We start from the raw sequence: 14,327 nt of genomic DNA, 5'->3' as shown, positions 1-14,327 counted from the left end.
TAATACATAACTCATGGATTTGTTCTGAGAATTAAATGAGTTAACATATATAAAACACATAAAAGAGTCCCTAACTCCAAACACTTGGCTATTTCATTTTTCTTACCTTGGTAGCTCTCCTATTTAAGCAGCATAATAATGCTCAGGTTTGTGGTGGACTTTGAGATTTTCACTGATCTTGGGATCCCTAAGCCTTTTTCAATAATTTCTACAGTTTTGCTTTTCAATCTCTATTGTAAATAATCAAATTTTTTTCACACACATCCCTTTTGTGTCACTCCACCTCTACTTTAATCCCCACACATTCAGCTACTTGGTGAGGATCAGTAGATTATATTAAGGGCAGTGCATAATGAGGTCACCTTAGTCACCAGTCTATTGGGATAGTAGAGGTAAATAGCTGGCTAATTTGAAAAGCTACTGGTATTATACAGTGGTTAGAACCTCCTACTTACTATCCATACTTCCTGAGTGTGTGCACAAGCTCTGCTACTTCCTAGCGGTGTGACTTTTGGGCATGTTACTTAACCTCTTTGGGTTACCTATTTACCAAAGTTGTTATGAGAATTGAATGAGTTAATCCATCTAAGGTACTGAAATGATAGCACAGTAAGTAGGCAGAGCAAATATGTATGTGGGTGGTTATGAATCAACCTATGATAGTACTTACTATGCTATCATTATTATTGCTTTTATTACAATTCTTTGAGTGAGGAATCACATTTCCAACATAGACATTTTCAAGGAAGCAATAGATAGCTAACCCACAGAACAGGCTTTGACTAAAAGACACTAGCTTTACTTGTGACTTTGGTCAAGTTTCTTTCCATCTCTGTGCCTAAGGCACCTCATCCATAGAACGATCTAACTGGACAAGATGAATTCTCAGGTTCCATGAACTCCAGTATCCTGCAATCTCAGGACATTTCTGTTAAGATTCTCAGTAGGTTCTAGTTTTGATCTGCTTACTATGTTTTTCATGGATACATTATTTTAGTATGCAGCTCAGTAAAAACATAATAATAATATTGTGGTTGATTGGAGGTAACAGTCAATTTTTGTGTTACTCTAGTTATTTTATTCATTCTTTAGTTTAATTACTTGGTTTAAGGTTTGGGCAAGAAGAAGACCCACTCTTTTTCCCAAGTGAATAACACTGAGAAAAAAAGTACCAAGTTGGAATCCAGGAGAACTGAGTTTGTGCTCTAATTCTGTTGCCAATTTGTTTTACCATGGACAAGATGCTACCCATCTCTACTATGCTATAAAGTAAAAAGAGAAAGGGAAGAAGGTGCCAAAGGCCTAGGTGATATCTAAGGTCCATTTTAATCATCTTGAAGAACAAGTAAGCTGTGGGCACTGCATGAAAACTTAAAATAAGCTATCAGATGTTCACCAGATAACTCAAACTTTATATATCCAAAACCAAACTCTTGATTCATAACTGCCCACATACATATTTGCTCTGCCTATAATCTTCACCATTTCAGTAAATGGTAATTAGATTTTTCAAATTTCTCAGATCAGAAGTTTAACAATCAGCCTTGGATCCTCTCTTTTTCTCACAAGTATCTAATCTGTCAGTAAATACAGTCACATCTATCATCAAAACACATCCACATAAATATCACATGATCTCACTCATTTATGGAATATAATGAACAACATAAACTGATGAACAAAAACAGATCCAGAGACAGAGAAGCATCGATCAGACTGTCAAACCTCAGAGGGAAGGTAGGGGAGGGTGGGAGTAAGGGAGAGAGATCAACCAAAGGACTTGTATGCATGCATATAAACCTAACCAATGGACACAGACAACAGGGGGGTGAGGGCATGAGGGGAGGGTTGGGGAGGTAATGGGGGGATGAGGACACATATGCAATACCTGAATCAATAAAGAAATTAACAAAAAATAAAATAAAAGTGGTAAATCATTTCCTTATGAAAAAAAAACAAAACACACATCCACAATCCAGCCACTTCTCATCTTCCCCAACAAGACCACCGCAGTCTAAGCTGCCATCATTTCTCACCTGGATCACTACAGTAGCCTCATCTTCTTGCTTTCCTCTTGCTCCTGCAGCCTCTTCTCCACACAGGAAATAAGTAAACAAATGTATAAAAAATCAAACAGTGGTATATGATATTAAAAAGAAGGATCCTGCTTAAATATGTTGGATCACGTTATTCCTCTGCTCAAAACTTTCCAATGACTTCCCATAGCAAAATAAAAAAAAAAAAGTCCCAACAAAAACCTATGATGCCTTTCATGAACTCTGATCTCTTTTATCGTCTCCAATTACTTAAAGCAGCCTTAGAAGCCTCCCTGCAGTATGTCCTTCATCACACCAAGTTTGCTCCTTCCTCAGGCCTTTTGTACTTGTGGTTACCTGTATCTGGCATATTGTAACCCCAGATATCCCTTTGGTTCACTTCCTTCAGGTATCTGCTCAAATATCACCTTCACAGTAAGGCATTCCATGACCGACAAATATAAAATGGTCCAGGGTGACTGGGTGGAGAGGTGTAAAGGGGGGGAATGGAGGACATCAATTATAAATAAATGAATGAAATTGTCCCTCACACTATCCATCTGTATCCCCCACACTGTGCTGTTATTCTTCATGACACATATTACTCTTTGACATATCTACAAGCCTACTCTCAATAAACTGTATACTCCACAAGGGGAGGAATTTTTGTCTGCCTTATTAATTGCTGTGTCACTGGTACCTAGTATAAATTTGGCATATATTAAATGCTCAGTAAATATTTGTTGAACAAGTACAGGCTATAAAGTAGGATGGCAAGGTTACTGGTACCCAGAACTTCCATACAACCCAATCCATCAGTCTGGTTAGTAAAGAAAAGAACCACCTTAAATCCTTAAGAGCTTCACTAGTTTTTATTATTGATATCAGTTAAGGTTCTTTGTCTCTCATAATCTCCCTCTTTTTAATCTATGCGGTGAGAGGGGTGTGTGATAAAATAAATAGGAACACTTGATTTAAGGAAGAGAGTGGGGCTGAAATCCCATCTCAGCTACTTTGAAACTGTTTGACGTTAGACATGTTACCTACTTTCTCTGAACATAATATTTACAATGAGAATAACAGCATTATAATAGTACTAGAGGCCCGGTGCATGAAATCCGTGCATGGGGGGGGGTGTGTGTCCCTTGGTTCAGCATGCACCCTCTCCAATCTGGAACATCCCTCTCACAATCCAGGACTGCTGGCTCCCAACTGCTCACCTGCTTGCCTGCCTGATTGCCCCTAACTGCTTCTGCCTGCCAGCCTGGTCACCCCCTAACCACTCCCCTGACAACCTGATTGACACCTAACTGCTCCCCTCCTGGCCCAATTGCCCCTAAATGCCCTCACCTGCCGTCCTGGTCATCCCTAACTGCCCTCGCATGCCAGCCTGGTCGCCCCCAACTGCCCTCCCTTGCCAGCCTGGTTGCCCCCAACTGCCCTCCTCTGCTGGTCCAGTCACCCCTAACTGCCCTCCCCTGAAGGCCTCATCCCTCCCAACTGCCCTCCCCTGCTGGCCTGATCACCCACAACTGCCCTCCTCTGCAGTCCTGGTCGCACCCAACTGTGCTCCCCTGCTGGCCATCTTGTGGTGGCCATCTTGTGTCCACATGGCGGCAGCTGTCTTTGACTACATGGGGGCAGCCATCTTGTGTGTTGGAGTGATGGTCAATTTGCATATTACCTCCTTATTATATAGGATGAAGAATATTACAATACCATGAAACCTGGCTACTTGTATAAGGTAGAAATGAGGATTAAATGCAATAACAGAATATGAAACTACTCTGAACTGTAAAGTGCTACTGGAATATGTCCAATGTCACTGTTCCCTGCACCACATTTGGAAAAGGTATCAATAAGTCAAACAGTGTTACTAAAAATGTTTTGCACTTTGGAAAAGAACATCTCAGACAAAATAGTAAGTACTACAGTAGCTTATTTGTTGCCTTGGTACTAAATAAATAAGTTCTGGCTCAAGTTAACCTGGGATGTGTTTAATCCATCAAAGGAGGCCAACCATTCCCAAAAAAAGCTGCAGGACGCTTGCAGTCCCCCTAGTGGACAGATAGTGCTATTACAGTTATATAAACAAGTTAATTCAATCTGCAGGAAACAGCCCATGATTAGGGGGTAGGTCATTTCAAAAAGTTATAGCATCTAATTTATAAAAGTTCTTATTTAAAAAAAGTTTTCCTGTGCCCTTTATCCCAAGAATTGTTTGATTTGTCTTATCACTTCAGTCACTTAACCAATAGACTGAAACCCCATTTATACAGAACCTCAAAGCAAGCCACCATGTTCAAAGAAAACCTTAAGTAATTCTTGATCTGACCACCACACTGGGCATCTTCATTGGCTTCCAAGCCAAACTTAGACCCATCAATCCCCTTAATTTAATGAATCCTTCATATATTGCAGATATTGAAAGTCAAATACATCAAAATAAGTTTCTAGCAAAAGCAATGATATAGCAAAAGGAACTGAGGAAGAAAGTAGTAACTAACTTGACTGGGGTGACACTGTAAAAAAAAGCAGAAATATATTTCAAACCACTAATTGGGCTCACTCTTCATTGTCTTTCCCGAGTTACCTCCTTCTGGTATTTGAAATATCCATCAAGACCTATAATCTATTGCTTGAATTTAATCATGTCCCCACCTAATCCATAAAGGACAAGAGGCAGACACACTTCAGCCTACTTTGGTCAATTTCTTTTTGGAAGGCATACATTTTAAAAAATCCGTACCATAAATAACTATAAGCTCATTGAGGGCAGTGACCTCAAGGTTTTTTCTGAATCATGTCCCCTTTACCCTGATCTCCTCCTAGCACACAGATAGCAGTTGCTTAATGAAAAGTAGTAGATTGATGGATATGTTTTTAAAAATAACTTTATTAGGGTCATCTCTAAAACCAGGTACATCACAGTATGATATTTTATTCAGTGGCCTACAGTTCACTTACCATTTTCAGGACACAATAGCTGTAGCTGATTAGACATGTCCTTAGCCTAAAGTGTTAATGAGGCCAGAGTACAGTTCCTTTATTGGTGAATTTTATCTCTGCTTCATGGTTATGGAGTGAATTCCCAAAAAGGAGCCCAAACTATTTGCAAGTAAATGAACCATTTCCTCATCTAGAAATACACACCAGAAGGTGTGGTGGCATTTACTTTACCAAAGGACAACTTATAAAAACAAAATTATGACTCCAGCTGTTTATATAAACCTAAACATAAGCCAAACATAGCTAGTGATTTATTTGGCCTAGTTTGCCTTTCTTATCTCTTTGTGTCAGTTTTCTGTATAGAAATGATTACTTCTCATCCCCCCTTGCTAATAGTTCCTAATTCTTCCTAAAAATAAGACTGTTAACTGCATTTACTTTATTAAGTTTATTTCCTACTGTTCTATAAAGACCTGAAAATTTTAGAGACATTCTTCTATTCATCTAGGAAGGGGGTGTCATTACCAATTCCAATTCACAGCTGAGGAAAACAGAGAACAGTGTCCCTAAGCAGCCTCACACAAGACAAAACGAAGTATGCTTTAACTTCCAACACAGTAGCAAAAATCTTCTGTCTCTTAAGTCCCAGAGGTGTTCAAAACTCAGGTACTTTCAGCAAGGTTGCAGGATACAAGGTCAATATACAAAAATATATTATATTTCTAAATACTGGCAATGAACAATTATATTTTTTAAACACTGGCAATAAACAATTTTAAAAGGATATACAAATCAAAACCACTTTGAGATACCACATCCCACCCATTGGGATAGTTATAATTAAAAAGACAGTATTGATAGGATATAGAGAAATTGGAACCTTCCTATATTGCTGGTGGTATTGTAAAATGGTTCAGCTACTTGTGAAATCAGCTTTGGAGTTCCTCAAAAGAGTTATCATATGACCCAGAAACTCCACTCCTAGGTATGTACCCCAAATAACTGAAAACATATGTTCACAAAAAATACCTGTACATGACTGTTCATTTCAGTATTATTGATAATAGCTAAAAGGTATAAACAACTCAAATGTCTATCAATTGATGAATGGATAGATGAATTGTGGTACATCCATATAATGGAATATTATTTGGTTATTAAAAATAATTAAGTACTGATATGTGCCTCAATATAGATGAACATTGAAATTATTATTGTACATGAAAGAAGCCAGTCACAAAATATCACGTACTGTATGATTACATTTATGAAATGTTAGAATAAGCAAATCCATAGAGACCAAAAGTAGGTCTGTGGTTGCTAACTGCTGAGAGTTGGGGGAGGGGAGTTGACTGCTAAGTGATTAAAATGTTCTAAAATTGACTGTAGTGATGATCACCCAATTCTGAATATACTAAAAATCTTTGAACTCTTAATGGCTGGATTATATACATTGTGAATTATGTCTCAATAAAGCTGTTATTAAAAAATAGAACTCAGATGCTGCATGATTTAAATTGGCAGCATTCTCAAGTAATCAGTACTTTAGAGTTATAAGCTTCTCTAGATGAGCCACTCTCAACCCTGCTGTGGCCTACAAGTTGGCAGCAGGAATTGGTGTGAGAGAGAAGGGGTGGCAACTCCCATGAGTGTGCAAGGAATTATGCATAATTCAGTCTATCATCTCTGTGCATCAGCCATTGAAAGTAGCCTTACTGAGCAACAATTTATAAAGGTATTTGTCAGGTGAGAAGCTTCAAGAAAAAAGCTAAAATGCTGCTCTACAGAGCTTTACCCACATGGTAAACAAATGTTATAGAAAATGCAACTATTTCTACTTCTTCAACTGGCAAGGGGGTGTTCACTAAACACCTTCTGGCCTTCTCAAATATACATGAGTGCTAGTGGAAGACATTGGGTCTTTTCTTTCAAAAGAGTGCAATATAAATATGAGCTTTCATAATTCTGTATATAACTTTATAAGCAATGAAAAGAGTTAGATTTGAGTTTAGGATGAGAATAACTTACTCTGAATTCAACATCTCAGACCTTGAGAGAATGCTGCCAAGGGAAGTCTGAGGTACTATAATTTCTTTTAATATCTTTCTTTGTTTTCAAATGATTAATTTATAATTCTAAATATAAGCTCAGCCAGTCACTTACAGCAAGCACCCACATTTGCACATTAGGTACTGCTTCTGAAAGCAGTGTAGTGATTTGATCCAGGCAGAGCTGTCTCAGAAGGGAGAGGGTCCAGTTCTTCTTAAGCTTTGAGAAAAGGTTCCCAAAATTACCAGGAGACACAGAAAAACAAAGATTGAGAAAGAGAGAGAGAAAGATTCAGAGACAGTAGCCAGCAAAATACTTCAATAAATTGCTAAGTCCTCGCCTCAAGTTATCTAGTTCAGCTCCCCCAGCAACTGTTGAATCAGGTTCTAACTTTAAGATAAAAAAGCCCAGCTATTCATTTTGCTATCACTTTAAATCATCTAATCTTAAAAGAGAGGAGTTGAAGTTGATCTGATTTGTTACTCATAAATTTAAAAAAATTATTTAGGAGAAATCTATAAGAGTAATGAGAAAAATATCCTGAAAAGTAGGATGAAGATTCTATATTTCAATGTCAAAAGCAAGAAAGGAGGAGAAAGAAAGAAAATCAGGCATATAGGCAGCACTTGAAGAAGCTGCAAACAAAAAGAAAATGGTGGAAGTAGGTGATGGAGAGAGGTTTCCTTCTCCCTCTCCTACCAACCTCACACAACATGATTTTTGTTTCCTTTTTGTGTTTCAGAATCATGTTTTCTGATTTGCGTATAAAATAAGCCCTTTACTTGCTACACCCAGCAGCTTTAAGCTCCCTCTTGAGCAGTGTCCGAATGAAACCCATAGCATCATAAAAAATAATAAAATTGTCTATGCCCCTAACTCCACCAAGAGCAGCCGCAGTAGAAGTAAGAGTAAGGAGGCCAAAGAATTACTTGTTTTAAGTGAGTATATGTATAACAGATGAAAAAATTACTACAGAAAAGAAAAGCACTTTTTAAAAAAGAAAATTAAATGCTCCAGCAAATTCAATACATTATATTAAAGTTTACAGCTGAAAGAATATAAGTCTAATGAGGCAAAATTAGCACTGGCAAGAAGGCACCACAAGGTGACCCTGCAATTGGGAAGGCTGTAAGGTTCTTTGAAAATATCTCTCACTTATGTTTACCTTTGGCCGAACTGAGTCAGATACTCTGTGGACAACCAAGAGGAGCCTTCCATCGCTACAATTTGCACATATTTCAAAATGGGGGTAACAGCCAGTGTGGCTATTTTGTCCTTGGGTTCTGATTACTGGTGCCCAGACAGAACTAACCAGTGATTTGCTGACCACGGAGAAAGGATTTTTCCCCCAAGATACTGATCCTCAAGGCCTACGGATAGAAAGTGTCAATCTATCTTGATCCCAAAGCAAAATTCTGCTGTACAAAATAGACAAATTGCTCCATGAAAGATAGTCACAAAAATCAGCTTGATAACTGAGGAGAAGGAGATGGAAAGGGGAGTTAATAAAATGACTTATTTTGAAATAACCAATAGAGCACGACAGGATTTGCCAATCTCGAAGCACCACTAAAATACTAGTTGTTATGAAGACCAGAACCAAATACCAAGAGAAAATTTAAAGTTTCTTTTTGCATCTGAACAATTAATCTAAACCCCAACTCTAATTCCTGGACAGGCTCCTCTGGGCCTTATCTCCCAAGAATAAATATTTGTCATATTGTGCTGTTTTCCAGAATATAAAGGGCCCTACTTTTGTCAAATGGAACAGTGGTCAATTAACAAAGTTGTAGTCTTGTTTGATCTCTGAAAGAAGACAGCTCCATAAAATATCACCAGGGTTGCACACGAGCTGCATCACTTTTTATGATTCCTTCTGTTCAAATCACATGGTAAATTTAATAAGAAAATAAAGACCACCTTCAGCCTCTCTTCTCTCCCCAGAAACACTGTAGATATGTAAAAACATAGTTATTCCAGAAGTTACTGAAGTTTCAAAAATTTCCACCCTTATAGTTAACTAATGTATATGAACACACAAACACAATTGTAAAAGGGAGAAATCCAATAGGTTATTGGAGGCCTCTAGAATTTTAAGATTTTTAACACAAAATTGCCATATAATACATGTAATGCAGAGAAGGTGAAAGCTCTGGGTTTGGCTTTTTAAAAAAACCTTGCCTTTCACCAAATTATGCCTCTACAAAGTGAGGGGAAGAAAGAAAAAGTAAGGATATGTCTATTTTTAGATTGGGATTGGTTGCATTCTGATGAATTTGGTATTTTAAAAAAAACTGAATCAAGTATTTTCTATATTTTAGAAATGAAAATTCTTTGTCAATCCACAGGACAGGAACAGCAGTTTTCCTTTTCACTAGACTCCCAAACCAGTGCAGCAATCAGAAACCAGGAAAGATTCAATAATTTTGTACTTTCTTTGGATACTGAAAATTTTCTCATTAGTTCAGGTCATTATTTTAAGCAGGTCTTTCTAATAGAGAGGTTTTTCTATTAAGGCCTGAGATAAAATCATCTACCTTACTGCACACCTATAAAAATGTTTTGCTCTGGATAATCACTTCCTGAAAATTTCAGGTTATTTTTTGGAAGATACCTATTCCTTAACAAATACGTGGAATCACACATTTCCTCCCTGTTAACCGAGTTAGTTGGAGGGGGCATGCAAAAGAGGGAAGGTTCCAGTGACTGGGTTTAGCACAATAGTAGGTCAAGAAGCACCTTTGACATCTTCTGCCCCAGAAAAGTTCATAGAAGAAGAGGGCTCAATGACTAGCTACAGTCCTTCAAAACCAAGTTAACCCTACCAAGTAAATCTGTTCTTATAAAATGGAAAATAACTTTTATGACACAGTATATCCACCTCACAAAAATAAAAACAAAATCCCTCCAATTAACTAGAAAAGATTTTGACACTGTAAATAAACCCTTTAAAAATCCGGTAAGCCAAACCTTAAAAAACGCTAATAGAATGTAAAACCTGGTGAGAAGCTGTTTCTTCAATAGCCCCAGAAAATATTTTATAAAATTCTATCCTCCCCTCTCTTTTCTATCAACCTTACAAGAACAAAAGCATCAGTGAAAGAAGGCAAATTGTTGGCTTTAAGTTGCCCAAGAAATTTTGTAACAGATATAGTCACAGCTATAGAAATGCAGAACAATACAGAACAAGTCCATGGGGGATATCAGCATCCAACAAACCCGAGGAGTTAATTCTTTAGTCAATATATTCCCTCCCTCACCAAGATATACTGATATCTCCATTTGTTGGGGTGGGGGGAATCATCAACATAGTCTGCAAGAAGATAACTTCGGTAAAGAAGAATTTATATAAGCAAGATGAAATCGACTGCCACTTTTCTTATTTTCTAATTAAAACTTTTGGACAAAATTATAACTCATAGGTCCCTAACAGTTCTTATTCAGTTTGTTAGAGGTAACAGCTCATGTTTGAAAATGTTCTTAAAATGAAGGAATATGTTGAAGAGCCTAAAAGCAGATTTCTGAGCACACTGAAATAGCAGGAAATCCTTTACAACTTTTTCCAACACTTTTATAAATCAGACTCAAGTGTGGTTAAATTATTTTCTAAAAGAACATTCTCCTCTTTATAGATCTGATGCAAACCTGAAGTAGAGGACTGTGGGTCTGTTATAATCTCCACAAGAAAAACAAACAAACAAACAAACAAACAAACAAACAAAAAACAAGCAGCTACTTCCAACATAGTTAACCTGTGAGGGCAAATCCTGCCCTGTGTTCACTAAGAAAGTTGTCTTGGTTTTCCTCTACCTTTGCCTGCTCTCTAATCCTGTCTAGTTGGATTCTCTGTGCTGACCTCCAGTCCTAGGGCATGTCCTTAATTGTTGCCAGGGGAGGAAATTCACCCCTTCTTCATAGAGTTTTTAGAACTCAGAGACCATCTTGTTCCCCCTAACCTCACACTCCATTTTATGTCTTTGAAGGAGGTGGGCTGAAAAAAGCTTGGACCAGTCCACCTGCCAGGACCACAACAGGCTGGAGGGCAAACTGCAACAGGCTCTAAGAGGAGAAACTGCCCATATTTTGTCCATGTTCACAGATTTGGGGGAGTGGAGGAAAAAAAATTAGTGGAGGGTTTAGGGCTTTATTTCTGGTGGTGGCCCTTGCAACTGGATTTAAGTTTGGAGCCCAGGGGAGGCAGCAAGGATTTTAGGAGGCTGGGAGTAGATAATTGTTATGGAATTTGGAAGGGCAGGAACCAGCACCCAGGCTCTTAAAGGCAGTGATTGGGGCTCACAGTGGGGGCTCAGCGCACTAAGGTAAAATCTTAGGTAGGCCTAGAGTCCAGGTAAAGCTCCCCATTTAGGGCAGCCCTCTCTTTGGAATCTTCTGGGGCTCTCTCAGTGGCAAAATGTTGACGTGGGGAGGAGAATATATACCTCAGAACGCATACTGACTCAAGGCTGAAAGACTAAACGGAGAAACTTACCGCATGTTCCCATAAGATCCAGAGTAGCTCTCCATCCAGGGGCTCATCTCGCTTTTGACACAACTAGGACTTGAATAGGGAACTCTGCTCACCATGCCGCCAGGATACCACACATCAGATGGGGGGAATTCGCCTTCCTGGCCTGATAGCCCCTGAGGTGGCCGAGAGTAGCCATAGGGGGCTACAGCGCCTGCCTCTCCTGTGCTGCCGCCACCACCTCCACCACAGGGCCCATACAACTGGCTTTCTTCTGCTGTGAAGAGAGTGTGCCAGGAAGAGGAGGTAGCGGCTGAGGGTGAGCCTGAGCTGGGTCCCGCTGCACCCCCGCCGTGCAGGCTCGCCAGATCCCCATAGCGGCACTGCGCTGCTGCAGCGGCTGCCCAGGCACTGCCATAGTCCAGGGAGTTCTCCAGCTTGATGCGGGCTTGAGGATGGGGAGCAGGCGGAGGAGGCGGCGGCCCAGCCAGGGTTATTGGAAAGTTGTAGTATTCGCGACTCTGATAAGTTGTTGCCTCTTCCAGTGCTCCAGACTTGTAGAGAGACAGGGTGGATGGCAGCTCAAGTGTTCCAGTGACTCCTGTTTCACCGCTGCCAGAGCAGCCCAGATTCTCGCTTTCCAGCCCTTTGGGGTAAACTGCCTTGAAAGGGGAATACTCAGAAGTCTCTTCAGTGCCCTTGCCTGGGCAGTCATCCAGCAGAGAACCTTTGCATTCTGCCAGCTGGGCGCAAGGAGTGGGACGCACAGAGGGTGGACCTCCCAATAGGGAAGCATACATGCAATCCCCTCGAAGCTGTTCCCCAGGACTCAGATGCTCCAATGCCTCCACACCCAAGCCCATGGATACGGACACTGCCTTACACAACTCCTTGGCGCTGTCCGAGATGGTAGAACTGTCCCCTAGGTAACTGTCCTTGGAGGAGGTTGGAGCCCCAGCGGCTTCCCTAGCTCTCCCACTGCTTCTGCCTTCAGATATCACTTCCTGCTGCTGCTGCTGCTGCTGCTGCTGCTGCTGAAGAAGTTGCATGGTGCCGGCCTCACTCAGGATGTCTTTAAGATCGGTGGAGCAGCTGCTTAAGCATGGGAAAGTGGGGCCCAGCAGGGACAACGTGGATGGGGCAGCTGAGTCATCCTCCTCTGGAGGTGCTGGCGGCTGCCGCTGCAGCCCCTTGCCTGCAGCTGAGGGGACTCCAGGCTCCGGGATGCAGCTGCTCTCCGGGTGGCCCGCCAGGGCTGACTGCTGTTGTGAAGGCTGCTGTTCCTCCTCCAGGGCCAGGTAGCTTGGAGGACCTCTGCTCTGGGCTTGGGGAGATCCATCCTCGCCCTGCTGCTGCTGCTGCTGCTGGGGACTGGTCTGCTGCTGCTGCAACTGGGCCCCTGGAGGTGTTACACTCGCAGCCTCAAGGTGCCGGAAGCCCGGAGTCTGGATCACTTCGCGCACGCTCTGGAACAGGTTCTGGAAAGCCCCTCGATAGGTCTTAGACGGTGGCCGTGGGTAGAGTCTCCCCAGCCCTAACTGCACCTCCATCCTTGAGCTTGGTTGAATCTTCCACCTGATTCCTTTATGCCGTTTCCCCTTTTCCTGCTGAGAAGAGTTCAACAGGCTGTGATGCGGTAGTCACTGCAGCTAGCTGCCCACCTGCAGGAAGCTCCTGGGAAAGAAACTTGCAGGAATGACCACACAAAATCTCTCTGACAGCTTCAAAGTCTTGTGCAGTGAAAACACGAGTTGGACAAGGTCTGCCCTGCTAGGCTTACAGTCTATTCTTGAATACTTGGAAGATAGATTCAAAAGATGCTCAAATCTTGAAAGAAAAGGAGAGAGCGAGAGCGAGAGAGCGAGAGCGCGAGAGCGCGAGCGAGAGCAAGAGAGAGAGAGAGAGAGAGAGAGAGAGAGAGAGAGAGAGAGAGAGAGAGAGAGAAACTCTCGTCTTCCAGATTCAATATCCACTGAAGCAGGTGCAAATAGGGGCCAGAGTGTGTCCCCCACCCCTCGCTTTGGTTTTGTTCAGGTTTGAGTGTTTTTTGTTTGTTTGTTTGTTTTTGTTTTGGGCTACTGAAGACCTGATTGCCTTTTCATCATTTGATCTTTGGTCCTGAAAACTGGATGGGAGGGTAGGGCATGCAGGGCGAGGTGGAGAGGATGTTGGGGGAAAATGGGGGCTCACCCCGAGTGCCGCCTAAGTAGCCAGGTCCTCGGTGCAGTGCAGTAGCGTCTCTGAAATTGCCTGACTCCCCAGAGCCCTCTTTGCAACGCAGAGCTAGCTCGTCTGCTCACAGCCAAAGGGAGTTACCTCTCTGCAAACTCGGGCTGGCCGGGCTGGGCCAACCGAAGTGGGGGAGCGGGCAGAGGGGAGCGGGCAGAAGCAGCAGCAAGAGAGGAGACCCAGGACAGGGCGAAGGGGTGGAAAGGAGGAAGACAAAGGCAACCGTCAGCCCTACCCCGTACTTTGCTCGCTTCCTTCGAATCTCTAGCAGCTTTTAAAAACTTCACCAAAGAGGAAAGGGTAGCTCCAGGAGGCTGCTTGGAAGCCGCGGCGCAGCAAGAGGCGTTGGCTGTCTCCAGAGCCCAACCAGGGCTGATGTGGGGCGTCCCTTCGGTTCCTGTCCCTCACTGGAGCGGCTATCTTGGTCACTTTCCCTCTGCTGCCTCCTCTGCCTCCAGGCTTCCTCGGGACCCTCTGGCTCTCTCAGCACGTTGGCTCCCTGGGATCTCAGAGGGGCGCTGGGACATAGAGAGCAAAGCAACAGTTTGCGAATCTGGTCCCGCCCCCGCCAGGCCTGCCTCCAAGCCTTCCCACCTCCC

General features: G+C 42.0%; 1 protein-coding gene across 2 annotated transcripts in view; it reads right to left on the bottom strand.

Moving 5' to 3' along the window:
- Positions 1–13,180, bottom strand: part of AR (androgen receptor) — a gene marked incomplete at its 3' end in the record, with an annotated part of 299,234 nt that extends 286,054 nt beyond the window's left edge. For both annotated transcript variants that reach the window (XM_080652861.1, XM_080652862.1), the window contains exon 1: positions 11,524–13,180. In XM_080652861.1, coding sequence (XP_080508987.1) covers positions 11,524–13,049 — 1,526 coding nt within the window. In that variant the 5' untranslated portion in view covers positions 13,050–13,180. The remainder of the gene's footprint in view (positions 1–11,523) is intronic.
- Between the last annotated feature and the right edge of the window lie 1,147 nt (positions 13,181–14,327).

Source organism: Plecotus auritus (assembly GCF_963455305.1).
Source record: "Plecotus auritus genome assembly, chromosome: X".
Taxonomy (NCBI): Eukaryota; Metazoa; Chordata; class Mammalia; order Chiroptera; family Vespertilionidae; genus Plecotus; species Plecotus auritus.
The sequence above is the reverse complement of the archived record's forward strand: the minus strand, read 5'-3'. Positions and strand labels throughout refer to the sequence as shown.